Genomic DNA, 22,462 nt, shown 5'->3' on the forward strand with positions numbered 1-22,462 from the left:
TTATGGCTCAAGTCACGCCTGTGGCTCAAGTTTGATCTCTGAACTTGCAATTTCCACCTGCCATAGGCACAGCCAGGGTGGGGTCCGGGGACTGACTTAACTAGCTGAAAAAGTGTATTACACCCTTTGTTGCCTTAAAAACAGCAATCTGGCCTTTTCATCTCTCAAGCATCGGATTGATGGTTCAGGGTTTTCTGTTTAGCAAAGGACTCCCTGAAGAAAAAAATTCAGAATTGTCCCACTGGAGGAGGCTATTTACTTTGAAACTGCACTGATTATCAATTCATCGATTACAGAGGGGACAACCTCCATAACCTGCTATGAAACTTAGAGAGATAAAGGTCCTGTGCTGAAAATAAATAAAGGAAGCAGCTTGGAAAAAAAGCATAGTTATGGAAAGAGATGGTGTTCTCCTCTAACTTTTCCCTGCTTTTAGGTTCAAAAGCTTACCTGGCAGAGAATATGAGATAATAGTTTTGAATATTCTCACATACATCATAAAAACACACAGAAGTCATGATAGCAAAACAAAACCTTGGGCAACTTTGTAGGAAAACTGGGTATCCCCGTGACCCTCAAAACAAAGGAAAGAAAGGGCATTTCCCTGATGGTCTTGTGGATAGGACTCAAACACTGACTGCTGCATCTGGGTTTCAGTCTCTGGTAAGGGAACTAAGACTCCACATCACGCCTGCATGTCAAGCCCCCCCCAACCAGAAAAAAAAATCTCACAAAGGAAAGAAACGACCAATAACCACAAGATCTGCGTGGTAATCACGTTTTGTTCCAGAGAAAGCAATGGCATGTCTGATGTGTCTCAGAACTCCACAAGCACTCAGTCAGAAGTTCAATGAGCCATTGTGAAAATGACAGACTAGGAGGGGCTTGCTGTATGTACAAAGAAAGGGCACTTGGTTAGATCTGAAGGGGTTGCAACACTTTGGGCCTAAGAAAATTCTAAATAGCAAAGTTCACAGGATTGAGCACACAGACTACTGATAGAATCCAAATTGAGCAAGACAATAGAGTTGGAGAGGTAGAGGATCCCATTAAATGAAGTATTTTGAATAAGAGTGTGAAGCTAGGATTGTCCATTTAATCCAGTATTACCCTTCTAGGAACAATATGAAAGTATTAAATAATTTGTTCTTTAACTCCTGAGAGAAACAATTGATCATAAATTGGTCAATTAAAGCTGAATTTAAACAGCTTTTATTTTCACAGTCCATATTTTAATATTTTGCATGAAAAAAAGTACTATAGAACCTTGAACCTAGGAAAACTAATAAGTCGTGCCTTCTAAAAGTGCAGGAAAATCTAACTTGTATAGTAAATATGGGCAACAGAAAGGAACAAAGTCAAAATCCAAACAAGTACAAGAAAGCAGAATAATATCTGCACAGACAATGAAAGCATGCTAATTTAACAGAACAAAAAAAAAAAACAGGTATACAGATTGAGAAGGAAGAAGTAATAAACAGTCTTTGTTCACTATGGACATAATTGTTTTGTAGAAAATCCAAAAGAATCAATCCCCCTCCCCCAAAGAAAACATGCAGCTAATAATCAATTACATCAAGGTTGCAGAGTACAATGTTAATGATAGAAATATCAGCTGCTTTCTTATATGCCAGCAACAAACTATTGGAATTTAAAAGTTAAAACAGTTAACATTTATTCTGGAGCCAACAAAAAATGAAATAGTTATAAATTAAAATATCTAGAAGGCCTATATGGATAAGACTATAAAACTGATGAAATTAAAGAACTAAATAAACAGGAATATTCCATGGTCATGTATGGAAAGATTTGATGTCAGGATGTCAATTCTCAACTTGATTTTTGGATTTGTAATCCCAATTAAAACCCTAGCAGGTTATTTTGTGGCTATCCATAAACAAAGCTTATACACAGAGGGGAAAGACCCAGAATAGCCAACACACTGTTAAAAGGGAAGTGTTCTTTAGGTCAGACTTATTCTAAAGCTATAGCAATCAAGACAGCGTGATAATTGGAATAAGAACAAATGGATTGGTGGAAAAGAATAAGAATGCCCATAAAACAAACCCACACAAATGTAGTCAACTGATATTTGACAAGTAAGGGCAATGCAATGGAGAAAAGATAGTCTTCAACAAATGGGGCTGGCACAGCTGGACATCCGCATGCAAAAAATGAGTGTAGACACAGATGTTGACACTCTTCACAAAAGCTAACTCAAAATGAATCATGGACCTAAATATAAAAAGCAAAAGTATTGGAGTTTCCTGGTAGCCTAGTGGTTAAGGACTTGGCAGTTGTGTGTCTGGCAATGACTTCTCAGATACAATACCAGAGCCATCATATGCCACGGGTGCAGCCAAGCAAGGGGGGGGGGTGGATAAATTAATCAATTGATCAGTCTCCTGGAAGGAAAAGTACGCAGCGTCTTCCTTGACACTGGTCTTGGCAATGATTTTTTGGCTTTGATACTACAAGCAAGAGCAGCAAAAGTAAACAGGTGACATTACATGAAATTTAAAAGCTGCACAGCAGGGAGTTGCCGTCGTGGCGCAGTGGTTAACGAATCCGACTAGGAACCATGAGGTTCCGGGTTCAGTCCCTGCCCTTGCTCAGTGGGTTAACGATCCGGCGGTGCCGTGAGCTGTGGTGTAGGTCGCAGACGCGGCTCGGATCCTGTGTTGCTGTGGCTCTGGCGTAGGCCGGTGGCTACAGCTCCAATTCGACCCCTAGCCTGGGAACCTTCATGTGCCTCGGGAGCGGCCCAAGAAATAACTAAAAAAAGACAAAAAAACAACAAAAAAAAACTGTACAGCAAAGGAAAGGAAACCGTGTTCAATATGAAAAGGCAACCTACTGAGTGGGAGAAAATACTTGCAAATTATGTATCTGATAAGGGGTTAGTATCTAATAGATATATAAAGAACTCATAACTGAAAAATATTTCAATAAAAAATGGGCAGATCTAAACAGCTATTTTTCTATGTAAGAAATACAGATGGCCAACAGGTACATAAAGGGTGCTCAGCATCATTAACCACCAGGGAAATGGAGATCAAAATCACAATGAAATACCACTTGAGCCCTGTCTGTGGGGATATAAATTGGTGCACCCTCTCTGGAAATCATTATGAAGGTTCCTCAGATTAAAAATAGAACTATAATTAGGGTTCCTGTTGTGGCTCATTTGTAACGAACCCACCTAGTATCCATGAGGACGCAGTCTTGATCCCCGGCCTCGCTCAGTGGGTTGAGGATCCAGCATTGCCATGAGCTGTGATGCACGTTGCAGACATGGCTCAGATCCCGCTTTGCTGTGTCTGTGGCGTAGGCTGCAATTACAGTTCCAATTTGACACTTAGCCTAGGAACTTCCATATGCCTGGGTGCAGCCCTAAGAAGATGTAAAAAAAAATAGAACTATCATATAATCCAGCAATTCCACTTTTGGGTGTTTATCTGAAGAAAACAAAAACACCAAGTCAAAAATATGTTTGTACCCCTGTGTTAACTGCAACAAGATAGGGAACAACCTGTGTTTGTTAGTGGATGAATGGATAAAGAAAATGTATGCATGACAGCTATAAACAAAAAATGAAATCCTCCCATTTGCAACAACATGAATGCACATTGAGGGAGTTCTTCCTGAGTAAATAAATTAGAGGAAGACAAATACCTTATGATCTCATACAAAAATATAGAGAGTCTTCAAAAAAAAAAAATGAGCTTATGGGTACAGAGAACAGATTGGTGGTTCCCAGAGGTGGAGGATGTGGGGTTAAGCCAAATGGGTGACAATGGTCAAAGGTCAAACTTGGAGTTATAAATAAGTCCTGGGGATGTAACACAGCATAGTGACAATAGTTAATAATACTGTATTTGCTTGTCACTAAGGGAGTAGATCTTAAAAGTTTTTAGCACAATAAAACAATTTTTGTAACTGGGTGATGGATGTTAACTAGACATTGTGATCATTTGTGTGTATGTGTGTATATATATATATATATACACATATATATACAAATTGTGTGTATATATATATATACACAAATTGTGTGTATATATATACACACATACACACAATTTGTATATTTATGTACGTATATATAGATGCATTATGTTGTACACATGAAACTAAAAATGATACATGTCAATTACATCTCAGCTTTTTTTTTTTTTTTGACTTGGAGTTCCCACTGTGGTGCAGTGGGTTAAGAATCTGCAGCTTAGGTTGCTGCAGAGGTGCTGGTTCAATCCCCAGCCTGGTGTAGTGGTTTAAAGGATCTGGTGTTGCTACATCTGCAGCTCAGATTCAGTCCCTGGCCCAGGAATGTGCCATGGGCATGGCCATTAAAAGAAAAAAAAAGTAAGACTTGAGTGGGGAGAGCATGACAGCATATCTGATAGCCTTTATATCAGCCAATATGACTTTAATTTCTTTATGGTCAGGATTTTTTCACAGAAGAGAGGTGACTTTAATTTCTTTATGGTCAGGATTTTCTCACAGGAGAGAGGTGAGAAGCACTTTTTCAAGAAATAAATGAATTTTCCTAATTAGAAGATCCAGTAGATAAAGTTGAGGTCATAAAGTACAAGTTAAGGAAAATTTTTACCTGAAGAAACTTAAAATGATGATAAGGAAAGGAATAATGTTTAATTTACTATTTAACAGTTTAGCAAATCAGTCAAGCACATTGGTTTTTAAAGGCTCTATTTCAAGATATTTGTACATTTTAAGGTCCAGTGGTATTGACAGCCACCAGTAGGTATAAATCCTACTAGAACTCGTCAATTCATATGAAGCTTTATTTGTGGTTATCTACAGAATGCTTTCCTATCATATCTTGGCAAGATAAAATAGCCTTATTTTCAAATGGGCAAAGGTCTGAACATACACTTAGTATATATGCAAAGATGTTCAACATCATATGTCATTAGGAAGTTGCAGGTTGAAACAATGTGATGTCATTTCCTACCTATTAGATTGACCACAATCCAAAACACTAATCCCACCACATACTGCTGAGGATGTGAAGCAGCTGAAACCCTCACTCACTGCCGGTTGGAGTGCAAAACTTGGGAAAACATTTTGGCAGTATCTTACAAACTAAACATGCACTCAGTATACAGTCCAGCAGTTGTGCTTCCTAGTTTACACCCTAAGAAGCTGAAAATGTATGTCTATACAGAAACCTCTTTATAGATGTTGTAAGCAGCTTTACTGATAATTGCCAAATCTTGGAAGCAATCAAGATGTCCTTCAGTAGGTGAGTAAATAAACTAGTATTTCTGAAAAGTGAACTGTTACTCAACACCAACATGAAATGAGCTATCAAGCCATAGGAAGAACATGGAGTGGAGTTTCCACTGTGCTGCAGTGGGCTAAGGGTTCAGTGTTGCTGCAGCTGTGATACAGGTGTAGCTGCAGCCGTGGTATAGGTCGCAGCTCCAGTTTCCCTGGCCCAGGAATTTCCATGTGCCATGGATGAGCTAAAAAAGAAAAAAAAAAAATGGAGAACTTAATGCATATTACTAGTAGAGAAAAACCAGTCTGGAAAATCTACATACTATGCGATTCCAATTATATGGCACTCTAGATAATGCAAAACTGTAGAGATGGCGAAAAGATCAGCAGTTGAGGAGGGGGGGGGAATGAGTGAGAGGAACACAGGATTTTTAGGGTGGTGAAGCTATTTATGTGATACTGTAGTGGGAAATACATGCAATATACATTTGTATATACCCATAGAATGTGAGTGAACCCCATCCTAAACTATGGACCTTGGGTGAAAATGATGTCCAGTGTAGGTCCAGCAGTTGTACCATTTAGTGGGGGTTGTGGTTAATGAGGGAGGCTGTGAATGTGTGGAGCAGGGAGAATATAGAAAATCTCTGTACCCTCTGCTCACTTTTGCCGGGAACCTAAAGCTGCTCTAATAGTCTTTGTTCCAGTGACAAATACAGAAGACTGGCAAAAAAAAAGACATGTGTTAATACGTATTTCCAAATAAAGACAAGGCAAGGGAAAGAATAAATACCAAAAGTTTTATCTCAAGACTTTTCCTGAAATATTTCAAAGTAAAAATTGACAGAACATGTTGCATACCTTGTAAATTCAACCCAGAATGGTCAATATCAAAATATCCTAAAATTTTTGGAATGTAAAGTAAAGGAAAAAAATCCTTGGGTATCCAAGTAACTCCTAAAGTTACTTATAATGGAAAGAAAATTAAGCTGTATCAAGGTTTTTGAGAGCAACACATTATAGCAAAAGAGTAACACGTTTAAAATACCATGACTAAATGAGAACTTTCATACCAACTATACAATAGCAGCAGACTGTCATCTGCATTCAAGAACCTAGGGAACTTTATTCCCATTAACTCTTAGGAATCTGTTAAAAACTGAGCTCATTCCGGCAACCAAACTCTAGAAACATCAACAGAGGGAGTTCCCATTGTGGCTCAGTGGAAACAAATCCAACTAGTATCCACGAGGATGCAGGTTCCATCCCTGGCCTCGCTCAGTAGGTTAAGGATCCAACATTGCCATGAGCTGTGGTGTAGGTCACAGACGCTACGCAGATTCCATGTTGCTGTGACTGTGGCTCCAATATGACCGACCCCTAGCCTGGAAACTTCCATGTGCCACAGGTGTGGCCCTAAAAATCACACACACACACAAAAAGAAAGAAACATCAACAGAAAGTCTAGTAGTGAGTTAATTAAATGCAGTTAGCTACTCGAACAAAAATGAATGGGGAATATAAGGTGAGACGTCAGCTGGTTTATGTGAGTTAGGCAGTGTAAATACAGAGCAACTACAAAGAAGTAAGAAAATATTTTTTAGTGATTATACTGGTGGTGGTATATCTGAGGGCTTTAATATCGGATAAAACAAATGAATCGTGGCTCAGTGGTTAACGAATCCGAGTAGGAACCATGAAGTTTCGGGTTCGATCCCTGGCCTCCCTGGAGTAAGGATCTGGCATTGCCGTGAGATGTGGTATAGGTTGCAGACACTGCTTGGATCCCGCATTGCTGTGGCTCTGGCATAGGCCGGCAGCTACGGCTCCAACTCGACCCCTAGCCTGGGAACCTCCATATGCCAGAGATGTGGCCCTAGAAATGGCAAAAAGCCAATTAAAAAAAAAAAAATCCATTGCCCTTGAGAACCCAGATTCTAAATGAGGGGGAAAAAGGTGTCATTGATGTCAAGACAGAGGATGTTAAGCCAAAACCTTTCTTATATCAGTACCAACTCAGGAAGTTTTGTGTTTGTTTGCTCTTTTTGGCCACGCCTGAGGCATATGAAAGTTCCCAGGCCAGCAATTGAACCTGAACCAGAGCAGTAGCCTGAGCACAGCAGTGACACAGAGTCTTTAACCACTAGGCCACCAGGGAGCTCCCTAATGAGGTATTTTATCACAGACAGATTAGATAGATCCCATATCCACATATGTGTGTGTCCATATCTTAGCTCTATCGACTGGGAAAGGCTTAGAAATAGGGCTTCCTAGAGAAATGGCAGATTTGGGGATGAAGGAGAAAATGTCCAATATCAGTCTAAAACATCTTGTCATTATCAGAGAGCAAGGATACTATCAAAGATAATTAGCGTTAGGTTTAAAAGACTTCCGAGGTGGCTACCAAGTTTCTCTTTGGTTATGGTCAAAAAGGTATCATAGTTCATCTGCCCGTACATTTGTTTTATGCTGCAGCATGTCTAACAAAGAACAGAATCTTACATAGCTGCAATGAACAGGCAAACAACGCTGTTGCTAAGTGGCCTAAGATCATTTGAATCCAGGTCCTCTGTCTGATTTATTTGTGTATTTCTAGAGCCTGGCAGTACCTGACCAGAACAGGCATTTAACAAATGTTTTGTTGAATGAGTAAATAAATCCGAAGAAGGCTCCAACCCACACAGGTTGAATTTCAGCACCTAAGTGAGCTCCCAGCACCTCCGGGTCTGTTTGGATGCCAGCAGCCTTCTTCTCTGCCTCAGTGGACTTGAGAGGGGTTTCAAACCAGAGCCTGGTTGGAATCATGGAATCTGGTGAGTTCTCCCCACTTCACTCTCCTTAGTCACCCCATGAAATAGTTCTCCATGTCCTCTGGCTTTCCAGGGTTCTCTGCTTTTACCATTTCCCATCCTTCTCTCCCAACTTTCCTGTGGTGCTGTCCTCCTCCATCTTGTCTGTCAACCTTTACTGAATACAGTTCTCTCCGGAGGACACCACCTCCTTTGCAGCCCTTGATGTGGAGGCCGCTCCTGCTCTCACTTCTCGTTGCACGGAGGGTCTCCCCAGATGTCTCCAGACAAAACTTATCTTGTCCCTCAGATAAAAATATCCTGCACCCACCCCGAAGCTCACACATTTGGTTCTTGTGTTTCAACCCTCTTCACTGCTGTCGTTTTAACCTTCCAATGTCTCTCTCTGATTCTTTCTGCTTTTTGGCTTTTTAGGGTCATACCCATGGTGTACGGAAGTTCCCAAGCTAGGGGTGAAATCGGAGCTACAGCTGCCGGCCTACCACAGCCACAGCAATGTGGGGTCCAAGCCATGTCTGCAACCTACGCCATAGCTCACAGGAACACAGGATCCATGGCTCACTGAGTGAAGCCAGGGATTGAACCCGCATCCTCATGGATCCTGGCTGGATTCGTTTCCACTGTGCCATGACGGGAACTCCCTCTCTCTGATTCTCTCGAGTCTTAACTTTGGCTTGTCTTCTCCACCCCACTTTCTCCCACTGTCCTTCCCATTTGGGTGGACATCCTAACCAGGATGCCTCTCATCACAAAATCTTTTGCAAGAATTACTCAGAATAATTAGAAAAAGAAGAATAAACAAAACATAAAGTCAGCAGAAGGAAGAAAATCATATGAAGATCAGAGAGGAAATCAATAAAAGAGAGATTCAAAAAATAATAGAAAAAAATCAATAAAACCAAGAGCTGATTCTTCGAAAAGGTAAACAAATTTGACAAACCTCTGGTCAGACTCACCAAGAAGAGGAGAGGAAAAAAAACAAATAAACAAGAGAAATGAAAAAGGAGAAATCTCAGTGGATACTGCAGAAAGACAAACCATAAGAGAATACTATGAACAATTGTATGCTAACAAATTTGACAACCTTTAAGAAATGGACAACTTTCTAGAGACTTAAAGCCCACCAAAACTGAATCAAGAAGAAATAAATCAAGTGAACAGACCAATAGCTAGAAATGAAGTTGAGTATGTAATAAAAACATCCCTATAAACAAAAGTCCAGGACCAGATGGCTTCACAGGTGAATTCCACCAAACATACAAAGAAGAACTTATACCCATCCTTCTTAAACTTTTCCAAAGGTTGAATAAAAAGGAATACTCCCAAAGACATTCTCTGAAGCCAGCATCACCCTAATACCAAAAGAAAGATACTACCAAAAAACAAAATTATACATGCCTATCTGATGAATATAGACACAAAAATTCTCAATAAAATTTTAGCCAACAAATTCCAACACCATATAAAAAAGATCATACACCATGACCAAGTGGGATTCATCCCAGGTTCATTAGGATGGTTCAACATATGCAAATCAATCAATAACATACACCACATCAACAAAAGAAAAATCAAAAACCACATGATCATTTTAATAGATGCAGAAAAAGCATTTGGCAAAGTCCAACGTCCATTCATGATATAAAAAAAAAAAAACTTACCAAAGTGGGTATAGTGTGAACATACCTTAACATAATGAAAGCTATTTATGACAAACCCAGAACCAATATATTACTCAATGTAAAAAAGCTGAAAGCCTTCCCACTAGAATCTGGAACAAGACGAGGATGCCCACTCTCACCACGTTTATTCAACATAGTATTGGAAGTCCTAATCACAGCAATCAGACAAACGAAAAGTATCCAAATTGGAAGAGGTGAAATTGTCACTTTATGTGGATTACATGTACTATATGTAGAAAACTCTAAGGACTCCACACAAAAACTACTCAAACATGGGGAGCTTGGGGTTAATAGATACAAATTCTTGCCTTTGGAACAGATTAGCAATGAGATCCTGCTGTGTAGCACTGGAATATGTCTAGTCACTTATGATGGAGCATGATAATGTGCAAAAATAGAATGTGTGCATGTATGTGTAACTGGGTCACTATGCTGCACAGTAGAAAAATAATTGTATTGGGAAATAAGTATTAAAAATAATCATTTTAAAACAATTGTCAAACAATAAAAATGGCAATAAGTACATGCCTATCAATAATCACTTTAAATGTCAATGAACTAAATACTCCAATCAAAAGTCACAGGGTCGGTGACTAGATGTTAAGCCTTTAGCCAGGCTCATTAGGGTTAGCATTAGACAGGGAAATAAAGTAAGAAATACAAGAGGAAAAGTTACAACTGATATCACAGAAATATAAACAATTCTAAGTGAATGTTATGAGCTGGTATAAGTCAATAAATTGGACAAACTAGAAGAAATGGATTAATTCCTAGAAACATACATTTTTTTCAAGAATGAATTAGGAAAAATTGATAATCTGAAGAGACTGTGTTGAAACTGAATCAGTAGTCAAAAAACTCCCCCAAAACAAAAGTCTAGGAACACATGGCTTCACTGGGGAATTCTACCAAACATATAAAGAGGTAATACCTCTCATTCTCAAACTATTCCAAAGAAATAAAGAGAGGGTAACACCCCAAATTCACTCTACAAGGCCACCATTAATATGACACACACACACACAAACTTCTCAGACTGATCAATGAATTCAGCAAAGTAGCAGGATACAAGATAAACATTCAGAAACTGGTTGCATTTCTGTATACTAATCATACTATCAATTAGAAAAGGCATACAAAAATACAATACCTTTTAAAATTGCACCCCACAAAATTAAAGACCCAGGAATATACCTGACCAAGGAGGAAGACTTATATGCTAGGAACTATAAAACGTTAATCAAGGAAATTAAAGAGGATTCAAAGAAATGGAGATATTCCATGCTCCTGGGCTGGAAGAATTAATATCGCAAAAATGGCCATACTACCCAAAGTAACCTACAGATTCACTGCAATCCCTGCCAAATTACCCATGACATTTTTCACAGAACTAGAACAAACAATCCAAGAACTTATATGGAATTTTAAAAGACTCAGAATTGCCAAAGCAATTCTGAGGAACAAAAACCAAGAAGGAGCCATAGCTCTTCCAAACTTCAGGCAATATTACAAAGCCATGGTGATCAAGACAGTGTGGTACTGGTACTAAAACAGACATACAGACCAATGGAACAGAATAGAGAACCCAGAAATAAACCCAGACACCTACGGTCAATTAATCTTTGACAAATGAGAAAAGAATATAAAATGGGGAAAAGATAGTCTTTTCAGCAAGTGGTGCTGGGAAAACTGGACAGTCGCATGTAAATCAGTGAAACTGGAAAACACCCTCACACCATATACAAAAATAAACTTCAAATGGCTTAAAGATTTAAATGTAAGACAAGACGCTATTAAACTCTTGGAAGAGAACATAGGTAAAACATTCTCTGACATCAACTTTACAAATGTTTTCTCAGGTCAGTCTCCCAAAGCAACAGAAATAAAAGCAAAAGTAAACCAATGTAACCTAATCAAACTGACACACTTTTGCAACACAAAGGAAACCCCCCAAAAAAACAAAAACACAACCTACAGAATGGGAGAAAATAGTTTCAAATGATGCAACTGACAAGGGTTTAATCTCTAAAAGATACAAACAACTTAAACACAATTCACCAGCAAAACCAACAACCCAATTGAAAAATGGTCAAAAGACCTGAATAGACATTTCCCCAAAGAAGACATACAGATGGCCAACAGGCACATGAAAATATGCTCAATGACTAATTATTAGGGAAATGCAAATCAAAACTACCATGAGGTACCACCTCACACCTGTCAGAATGGCCATCATTAACAAGTCAACAACAAATGCTGGAGAGGGTGTGGAGAAAAGGGTCCTCTCCTACACTGTTGGTGGTAATGTTATTTGGTACAACCACTATGGGAAACAGTATGGAGGTTCCTCAGAAAACTAAATATAGAACTACCATATGATCCAGCAATCCCATTCTTGAGCATATATCCGAACAAAACTTTCCTTGAAAAAGATACATGCACCCCTACATTCATTGCAGCACTATTCATACTAGCCAGGACATGGAAACAACCTAAATGTCCACTGACAGATGAATGGATTTAGAAGCTTTGCAATATATAAACAATGGAATACTACTCAGCCATAAAAAGAATAAAATAATCCCATTTGCAGCAACATGGATGGAAATAGACTCTCTAAGTGAAGTCAGAAAGAGAAAGACAAATACCACATGATATCACTTATATCTGGAATCTAATACATGGCACAGAGGAAACTCTCCATAGAAAAGAAACTCATGGACTTGTAGAACAGACTTGTGGTTGCCAAGGGAGAGGGGGAGGGAGTGGGATGGACTGGGGGTCTGGGGTTAATAGATGCAAACTCTTGCATTTGGGGTGGATAAGCAATGAGATCCTGCTGTATAGCTCAGGCAACTATATCTAGTCACTTGTGATGGAACATAATGGAGGATAACGTGAGAAAAAGAATGTCTATGTGTGTGACTGGATCACTTTGTTGTACAGAAAACTGACAGAACACTGTAAATCAGCTATAATGGAAAAAATAAAAATCATTAAAATTAAGTAAGAGCTGAAGAAAAAGAATTACTCAGAATATTCAGGTCAAATACCTTTCTAACTATAATCTCCTAAACGTCCAGCTCTTTCACATGCCTTAATTTCTCCATTTTCATTGTCAGTCTGCCCCATTTTCCCATAACCAGCCTATATCTGATGGTGGGCCTCTGACTGTGCTGACCTTGCACCTGCCTTCCAGTTTATATAGTCTTACTTCTGTGTCTACCCTCCCATCTCTTGGTGCCACCATAGTTTCATGGTCACTAATCAGTCCTTTCATATCTTTTGACAGCTCCTTTAACAGCTGTTCCAAATTTTCATCATTCTTCTCAAACCCCTTGCTCATTCCCTTGACTTTCAGTAGAGAATATTGCCTCCTGCTTCACTGAGAAAAATGGATGCCATCAGGCAAGAGTTCCCTAACTAAACCTTATACATCCTAGCCTTTTCCATTAGCAACCTCTCTTAATCTTTGAACTCTTACTGGCTATGACCCACAAATATTCAGAACTCTTCCATATTTAAAGAAAAAGGGATTCCATTTCCTCCTTTAAATTACATGCTGATCCTTGTCCACTGCTTGTTCACTATGTACACTTAGCATTTCCTGAATGAATGGAGTCATTTCTTTCCCCTTCTTAGCCACTCTTCTCCAGAAGGTGATCTTCTCAGTTAGCTCCCATTCTCTCCCTTAACAGGCCTCAGTGTGGCTCTCCTCACACTCCTCTGAACATGCTTTTATCAAATCCAGCAGTGGCCTCTTTGTTCCCAAGTTTAGTGGGCACAGATTTCAGTCCCTAATTCTCTGCTCCACCTGACCAGTTGAACTTCCCCTTAAGTTCCAAGTCCTTGGTTTCCTTAACACCACGTCCTCACTGTTAAGTAGCTCCGACTCTCCTTTTGGACAGCCATTCCTCTGACCTTTATACATTGGTGTTTTCCAGTGATTCGTAGCCCCATGCTCTCTTCGCACTACACAAGTCACCCTGAACAAGTTCATCTGCACTTCACGTTTCAGCCATTACATGCATGTTCGTGTTTCTCTTGGGCTCCCAAATCCATGTAAGTCAGCTGACTACTGGGCAATCTACCAGGATGTCCCATATGCATGTCTCAAATTGAACTGTTCATCTTGTTCCCCCACTACACTGGCAAACTTTTCTTTTCCCCTAAGCCAAACGTTTTAACTGTCCTCCTTGATGCCACTCTATCCCTTATCCCCATAATCGGTCAGTTACTAAATATCCTCAATTCTACTTCCTAAATATAAAATTTCTTACCTCTCTCAAAACCACTGCCATCACCCTGCTTCAGGCCTTCCCTTTCATTAAAACTGATCTTTCTGGAATGCATATCAAATTGTATTTTTTTCAGGCTTAAAATCCTTCCCTGGTTCCCAAGGGTCCGAACTGCTGTACACAGCCTCTAAGCCTTTTCATCATCTGGCCTTTGCCAAGCTCTGCATGTTAATCTCTGACTCTCCCCACCTCACAGTTTACAGTTCAGCATTACTAAATTGCTTTTACTTCTCCACAGGTTCAATTCTGTTTCTCACCTCAGTCTCTTTCCTCAAGCCGCCTACTCTTTCATGAATGGCTTTCCTGGCACCTGCCTGCCTACCTCCTGTTCATCCTACTGCAAAACCTTCCATCCCCGGCTCTACTCATCCCACCTCAAGCCACACAAGGTACTCACAATACCCTGCACCAGGTAGATTTCACATTGTTTTTTATATGTTTATTTCCCCAATCAGACTGACCTTGAAGGATTTTGTTCAAGTGCTCAGCAAATACTATGTTCTCAAAGTATGTTGAACGAAGGCTCACTTACCAAGTGCAAAAATTATAATCATTGTAGTTCCCACATGAGGCGTGTTACTGTGTGCCAGACACTTCAAAGCAATTCACACGCATTCCCTCGCTGGTTCCTTAAAACTTCCCAGAGATCACTGTCATCATCCCCACTTATTCGGTGGGGACTTAAATAGAGGTGAAGGGACTTGTCCAAGGCCACACAGGCTGAGAAGGGTGGAGCCTTGTTTTCAAGCCCATGCAGGAGCTGGCAGACACTGCCAGCTGGCAGAGACTGCCAGCTCTTCTCTCCTCTTTCTTTGGAAACGTCTCCAATTGTATTTGTTAACAGACTACATTTCAGTTAGGTGTGCTGTGTGCCTACTCAGTCTTGTGGAATCTCCAGAAGTCTCCTTAAAACAAAATGTGGATCAAAGTGACTAGAGCCCCAGCAGCCACCCTGGGCCATGAGGTGTCCTTGAGGATGGAAGCCAGGATTGAAAGTGTTCCGGGGTTCCTGATAAAACTGGCCATGTCAGTCATGGTCTGGCTACCTCCAGTAAGCTCTGGTAATATGCAGCCACACCTGATACAAAGGGTCAAGTTGAATCTAGCCCTTCTTGATCCCCTGGGGGCCAACTCAGAGAAGGAGAAGCTAGCATGGGTGATATAAAGTGTTTCTTTATTTGAACGTCATTCCACCTGCACTGAAGCTCAAATCCAGCAGCAGCAGAAGGGGTGAGGACCAAAATCAGTTACCAAATTGGACGACAGACAGCGCGGACACATTCAGACATAACTTACTAATGGGGTGTAGACAACACCAAGCTATCCTAATGACACAGCAACGGCCCTCGCATGGCCAGAGCTCAGGGAAGGACTGTGGCTCCCTTGTTCCCTTCTCAGAAAACTCCAGTCCCACCTGAAGGCTGGCCCTGAGCCATGCAGGGGCCTGTGGAAGTTTCTTGTGCTGGGAAGATCCCAGCTTCTCCAAAGAGAGGGCCTCCCTTTCTCAGTTCACACTGGAAACTGGAGAAGAGTGATTCCCGTGCCCAAGCAGAACCGTGAGACAAGGCTGCGGGGGGGTTTCCCCATGGCCTCGTCTGAAAGCTCTTCTTGGCTAAGCCAGGCCTGAAAAGACCTTCGATCATTTGATCCTACCCATGGTGTTTTCCTCCATGGGTACTGGTCCCCAAAGAGGAAAGTCCTCACATTCCAAGACCTGGAAGGACTTGAGCAAGTGGTGCTCAGAACCTCCCCCCCCCAAAAAAAAAAAAATGTTGGAGCTGCCTTGGCCTCTCCTGAGATAGTCCCCCACCAGGCAGAGGGACCCAGGTGGTGCCACAGCCCACTGGTCCAGGCATGGCTTGGGAAGGAGTGCCTCGGTGGGCCACTCAAAGTGCAGCCTCTTTCAGGGACCAAGGGACCGAGCCCAGGTCAGGAACAGACAATCTCCTCTGCTTCAGTCTCCTCCCAAAGGTGAAAGCCAAGCCAGCCGTGGGTGAGAGCAAACCACAAAGTGCTGTGATGGCTTCCTGGCCCCCGAGAGCCGTCTGAGCCATAGGCTTGGCTGCAGCCTCACCTGGGGCCTCTGGCTGAAGCATCTGTTTCCCCCCTCTGCTGAAGCCTCAGAGACAGGGCTTTGGTTTGGTCCCCAACTGAAACTCTTTCCCTTCCCTAAGGTACTTGGTGTTCCTCCAGCTCCACCAACACTGCCCCCTTCACCCCAAGCTCCTGGGTGATTATCCTAACTGCCCCTCTCTCAGCCAGAGCAGCAGCTGGAAACCACCCTCCCTCTCTCCCACTAACCTGCTCCGGGATCACCTGGACTCGGTTCTCCTGATGTGATGCCTCAGCCTCGGAGGAGGTAGGTTCTAATTTCCTCCCAGGGCACAGGGGTCTGTGGCCCCCTTGGGCAGCAGGCACCCATGGGGGAGTGGGCTCTCCCCTCGTAGAGGGCACACAGCAGCCTGCTCCCCGCTCCTCCGAGTCCTGTCTCCTGGCCTCCCACAACTCACCTCTCCCTTTGTCTCCTTCCCCTTCCTCCAGCTCTGGGCACCTCCCCGCCCCCACCCCAGTTCTCCATCCATCACCCCCTCTCTGTTCACTCTTCCTCCACCTCTGTACCTCCTCAGTCTCCCCCTCCTCCTCAGACTCCCTCCCTCCTCTCCCTATCTCTGCACCTCCCTCTTTCTCCCATCTCTGTCTTCTCCCCATTTCTAGTCACTTGCTTTGAGTTCCTCTCTCTGCTGCCTTCTAACATTCGGCTTTGGTTTGGATCTTGGAGGAACTCACTTTTGCCCTCCTCCCTCCCCACCACAAGGCTCCCCCAACCCTTCCACTCAGCCCCGGACCTGGTGGGGCTAGGAGAGAAGCACAGTGCTGGGGCTGGAGCACAGGGGTAGCTGTTTGCCCAGGAGGAGGGAGTAGAGAGGTTCAGGGTCAGAACTTCGTAAGTTCCAGGTTTCAGGAATCCTCTGAGGACCCAGCACGTGATTCCAGTTAGAGTGCAGGCTGGGGACTCAGGCAGAGGATTTCTAGGGTCTGTCTTGGAAACCCTAACTCTCAGGTCCAGGTCCTATGGAAATGAACACAAGGTTGCAAATACATGGCACTCGCTGCCTTTCTCCCAGGCGGACATGACATGGCAACATGCTCCCCCTCCACAGCTGGAGGGGTACCTGGAGACAGAAGTAGGCACACGAGATGAAGCCAATCGGCCACTGAACTGGGGGCTGGAAGAGGCCATCCACACCCCAGACCAGATGGCTCTACCATCAGGTCCGCAAGGCAGTGAGGAGGGGTCAGAAACACCTGCAATCTCCCTCCTGTGCTCCCTGCCAGGCGGGGGAGATGCCCCCACAGGGGTTAGAGAGGGATGAGAAGACTCATCATCTGCCCCACACACACCTACACACACACACACACACACACACACACACACACACACATTCACTCATGCCTTGGCTCTAAGCATGCCCGTCAGGCTGCAGACCCTGGGCAGACCACAAGGCGAGAGGTGGGAAGAAGGAGGAAGTGGGGACAGGGTTACAAGGCCTGGGGAAGGGGACAGGGGGTACCCTGTTCAGAGGTGACCTGCAAGTTCAAGTTATGCAGAAAAGTATCAAATAGGCAAGACAGTCTCTGCTCTTGGCAGATGTCGGGGGGGGAGGGGGACATGAGAAGGGGCAAAGGGGTGATGCATCCCCTAATTCCCACCCATGGGTCCCCCTCCCCAACCCCCAACCCTGACAACAGGGCCACAAAGTCTGTGCTGTACAAAACAGGCCAGAGTCAAGGGTCCTGTCATTGGTGAGCCATCTGAGCAGGGAGAAGGCCAGGCCAACCCCAAGCTGAGCCACTTGCAGCCCCAGTGGCCAAGTGCCACCAAAACGGGATCTCAGCACTGCCTCCGGAGCCTGCCTATCTTTGCTCAGCGTCTGTATGAATAGGGCCCCAGTCAGCAGCTGACCAGCAGGCCCTATGCTCTCTCCCTTGGTGCAGTTCGGACTCCTGTGGGAGAGCTGGGAGCAGGCTGGAGCAGGAGAAGAGAGGCCCCAGGGCAGCCGGGGGTGCTTGGAGCTCTGTGATGAGATGATGGAACCATCATCAGCCAAAAGAAAGGTAGGAAAGAGTCTGGTCTGCCTGGATCAGTGTCTTAGTTGAGTTTCTGCAGGAGGCTGGGGACCAGAGGAGGGGAGGACAGAGCCAGGCAGCAGCCCTCCAGACTGAGGGAGGCTGGGGAACCAGAACCACGGTGCCTCCTGCCCCTGGAGACTCTGCAGGGCCCCCAGCCAGGATGCAAGGGAGGAGGAGGCCAGGGACTGGGGGCCAGCTCCCTTCGGCCAGTTGAGGGAGGTGCAAAACCAGGCCTTCCTGGGGCCTTCAGGGCCTCCTCCCCTCCCCCAGGCTGCATCCCAGTCCCAACCTCTCTTCAAAGCCTGGAGCTTGCAGACGGGTAGCAGGTGAGAAGTCAGTCCAAGACCGGGGTCTTCCCTCGGAGCTTGAATGGAGGGATGAGAGGGCAGGAGAAAGACAAGCTGAGGGCAGGTCAATTCCTGGGCTGTGGTCCTGGCCTTCAGGGTCCCTGTGAGTGAGCGACGGGACAGGGGAGGACTCCCCATCCAGAGACATCACCTCCTGGCCGCAACACGGAGCTTACTGTAGAGCCCACAAAATCTGAGAGAGAGAGAGAATTGCAGAAAGTAAGAGGCCGCCCAGCTCTGGGGCTCCCTCAGGCTAAAGCTGGGCCTGACTAGTTGGATGGCCTAAAGCCGGCCATTTGGCCTCTCTGAGCCCTAATTTCCTCATCTGTAGAATGGACATAACAGCCTACTTCTCCACAGAGTGATTCTGAGGGGTCAAAAAGACCTAAGTAATGCCAGCCAAGGGTTCTGCATGGTATTTGGCACATAGTAAATATTACGTTTGTTCCAGAGGTCTCTGGCTCAGAACTGAACTGTGAGGCTCACTCACCTTGAGCTCCCAGTGAGGGATGGAGATCCCTGGATGCTGAAGGAGGCAAACTGGGGATCCCTTGTGCCACTTGTAACATACCAAGCTGTTACGTTGCGTCAGGGAGGGAGGAGAGGATGCTGAATGGGCCCATCTCATCCCCAGGCCCCTTCCAAAAGGCCACATGGAGGTCCTAGTCTTGCACTTCTGGATGCTGCCACCAGAGGGCAGGCCCCGACCTCACACCAAGACCATAGAAATCACTGGGTGTCAGAATCTCCAGGGACAGGAGGTCAGGGGACAGCTTATCAGCCCCAGAGGGTCTGAAGCAGAAAAGAGCTTGCCTCTGGACTTATACCTGGGCTCAAATCCTGGCTCTACCACTTTGGTGAACTTGGGCAAGTTATTGGACCTCTCCAGACCTCTGCTTTCTCATTCATAAAATATGGTCATAATGCCTGCCTGGTGGGGAGCTGTGAGGAGTGACAGCATTCACCAAGCATTCCCCACTGCCCCTCTGTGAATACAAACTTTCTTCTGTACAGGACAGCCTTTTTTTTTTTTTGCTTTATAGGGCCGCACCTGCAGCATGTGGAGGTTCCCAAGCTAAGGGGTCTAATTGGAGCTACAGCTGCCAACCTAAGCCACAGCCACAGCAGTGCAGGATCCGAGTCACGTACGTCTATGACCTACACCATGGCTCACGGCAATGCCGGATCCTTAACCCACTGAGTGAAGCCAGGGATCAAACACGCATCCTCATGGTTCCTAGTCGGATTCATTTCTGCTGTGCCAGGACATGAACTCCCACAAGACAGTCTTTTAAGGCAGTATGAGTTTCACCACTCTTGCTTTAGGTAGTACAGGAAACTGAGGTTCCAAGAGGTGAAGGCATTTCTTAGCTCAACCTGCTTCCAACACAGTCTGCCTTCACGGTCCAGGGGAATTCATACCTCAATTCTAGGGTACCTCTTGTCAAATCAGATAATAACCCTCACTGTCATTATCCCCATTTTATAGATGAGAGACACCAAGAGATGAATGAAACTGAAGGAAAGGGACCATAGACCTAGCACATGCTAACAGCTCAAGGAAAGGTGAGACCACGGGAACAAGAAAATCTGACTTCCCATGGCAGAGAATGCTCACCCAGACAGATTCAGTATACCCCTTTCTCTGCGGTCAAGGGCTGGGTCAGAAGACTGACCTTCCTTTAGAGAGCAATCTTTTTGTTGTTGTTGTTGTTGTTGTTGCTATTTCTTGGGCCGCTCCCTCGGCATATGGAGGTTCCCAGGCTAGGGGTCGAACCGGAGCTGCAGCCACCGGCCTACGCCGGAGCCACAGCAACACGGGATCTGAGCCGCATCTGCAACCTACACCACAGCTCACGGCAACGCCGGATCGTTAACCCACTGAGCAAGGGCAGGGACCGAACCCGCAACCTCATGGTTCCTAGTCGGATTCGTTAACCACTGCGCCACGATGGGAATTCCTAGAGAGCAATCTTGAATTATCCCTACAACTGTGAGTGTACAATGCACTTCTGGAACAACACTGAAAAAACTCTTGTGTATAAGAAGGCAAAGACAACTGCCTCACACCAGTCAGAATGGCCATCCCTAATAAGTCTGCAAATAACTAATGCTGGAGAGGGTGTGGAGAAAAGAGAACCCTGCTACACTGTTGATGGGAATGTAAAATGGTACAACCACTATGGAAAACAGTATGGAGGTTCCTCAGAAAACTAAATATAGAACTACCATATCATCCAGCAATCCCACTCCTGGGCATATATCCGGACAAAACTACAATTCAGAAAGACACACGCTTCCCTATGTTCACTGCAGCAGTATTCACAATAGCCAAGACCTAGACACAACCTAAATGTCCATCAGCAGATGAATGGATTAAGAAGATGTGGTACCTATAAGCAATGGAATACTACTCAGCCACAAAAAAGAACAAAATAATGCCATTCGCAGGAACATGGATGCAACTAGAGAGTCTCATACTAAGTGAAGTAAGTCAGAAAGAGAAAGAAAAACACCATGATATCACTTATATGTGGAATCTAAAATATGGCACAGATGAACCTATCTACACAAGAGAAACAGACTCACAGACATGGAGAACAGAATTGTGGTTGCCAAGGAGGAGGGGGAGGGAGTGGGACTGCCTGGGAGACTGGGGTTAGCAGATGCAAACTCTCCTATTTAGAATGGATAAGCAAGAGGTCCTACTGTATAGTACAGAGAACACCTGTGATAGAACATGATAGAACATGATAGAAGATAATATGAGGAAAAGAATATAGACATATATATGTGTGCGTGTGTATGACTGAGTCAATTTGCTACACAGCAGAAATTGACAGAACATTATAAATCAACTATACTTTAATAAAAAAAATTTTAGTAAGTTCCTGTTATGGCATGGAAACGAATCCAACTAGTATCCATGAGGATGCCAGTTCGATCCCTGGGCTTGCTCAGTGGGTTAAGGATCTGGCAATGCCATGAGCTGTGGTGTAGGTTGCAGACATGGCTCGGATCTGGTGCTGCTGTGGTTGTGGTGTAGGATAGCAGCTTCAGCTCCGACTCGACCCCTAGCCTGGGAACTTCCGTGTGCCATAGGTGTGGCCCTAAAAAAGCAAAAAAATAAATAAAAATAAAAAGAAGGCCAAGATAAAGATGGTCTCCAGTAATAGTAAAAACTTGGAAACCTTCATAACAGCCCCTACAAGGAGAGTGGTTAAGAAACTACAATTCCCTCATCTTATGTAATGCTAAGCACTGGATATAAAGGGCAAGACAGTTCCCCATAAAATGATAAATATCTTTAAGATGTGCTCTAGAGTCGAGCACAGAAAGCCAACTAAGGAGGGATTTGTTTCACATGATGTCTCTCCTGCATGAGCACATACTACCACCATACATTTCATAAAGGGATCTAACAATGTGCTTAGATACACAAATAAGCATCTAATAACAGGTTATTCCTGAGGCTCTGGCCTTAGGTGTCAATTTCTTTCTTTCTTATATATTACTGTTACTTGAAACATATGAAAGTTTATGCATAATATACTGGGTATAAAGCAACTGTACCAAACATCTGTGGGCTCACCATGCAAGAACATAACTCACCCATAATTTGGACATACCTGCCTGTCCCCCACCTCATGCCCTTGCTTCCCTGCTTCCATCCCAACCACAGAGAACCACAGTCCTACCTACCTTTTGTATTGATCATTTCTTTGCTTTTTTAAAAAAATACAATATTTTTATATATACATATATATTTAAACTGTATTTAGGGTAGTGTTGCTGAGTTTTTTAGCTCAAAAAAAATTATCACGGAGTTCCCGTCATGGCGCAGTGGTTAATGAATTTGACTAGGAACCGTGAGGTTGCAGGTTTGGTCCTGGCCTTGCTCAGTGGGTTAAGGATTTGGCGTTGCCATGAGCTGTGGTGTAGGTTGCAGA

General features: G+C 43.7%; 1 protein-coding gene across 1 annotated transcript in view; it reads right to left on the bottom strand.

Moving 5' to 3' along the window:
• Positions 1 to 17,475: 17,475 nt before the first annotated feature.
• Positions 17,476 to 22,462, bottom strand: part of LHFPL4 (LHFPL tetraspan subfamily member 4) — a 47,879-nt gene continuing 42,892 nt past the window's right edge. Inside the window, exon 3 of the mRNA XM_047754622.1 lies at positions 17,476 to 18,705. Coding sequence (XP_047610578.1) covers positions 18,605 to 18,705 — 101 coding nt within the window. The 3' untranslated portion in view covers positions 17,476 to 18,604. The remainder of the gene's footprint in view (positions 18,706 to 22,462) is intronic.

Source organism: Phacochoerus africanus, chromosome 1 (genome assembly GCF_016906955.1).
Source record: "Phacochoerus africanus isolate WHEZ1 chromosome 1, ROS_Pafr_v1, whole genome shotgun sequence".
NCBI lineage: Eukaryota > Metazoa > Chordata > Mammalia > Artiodactyla > Suidae > Phacochoerus > Phacochoerus africanus.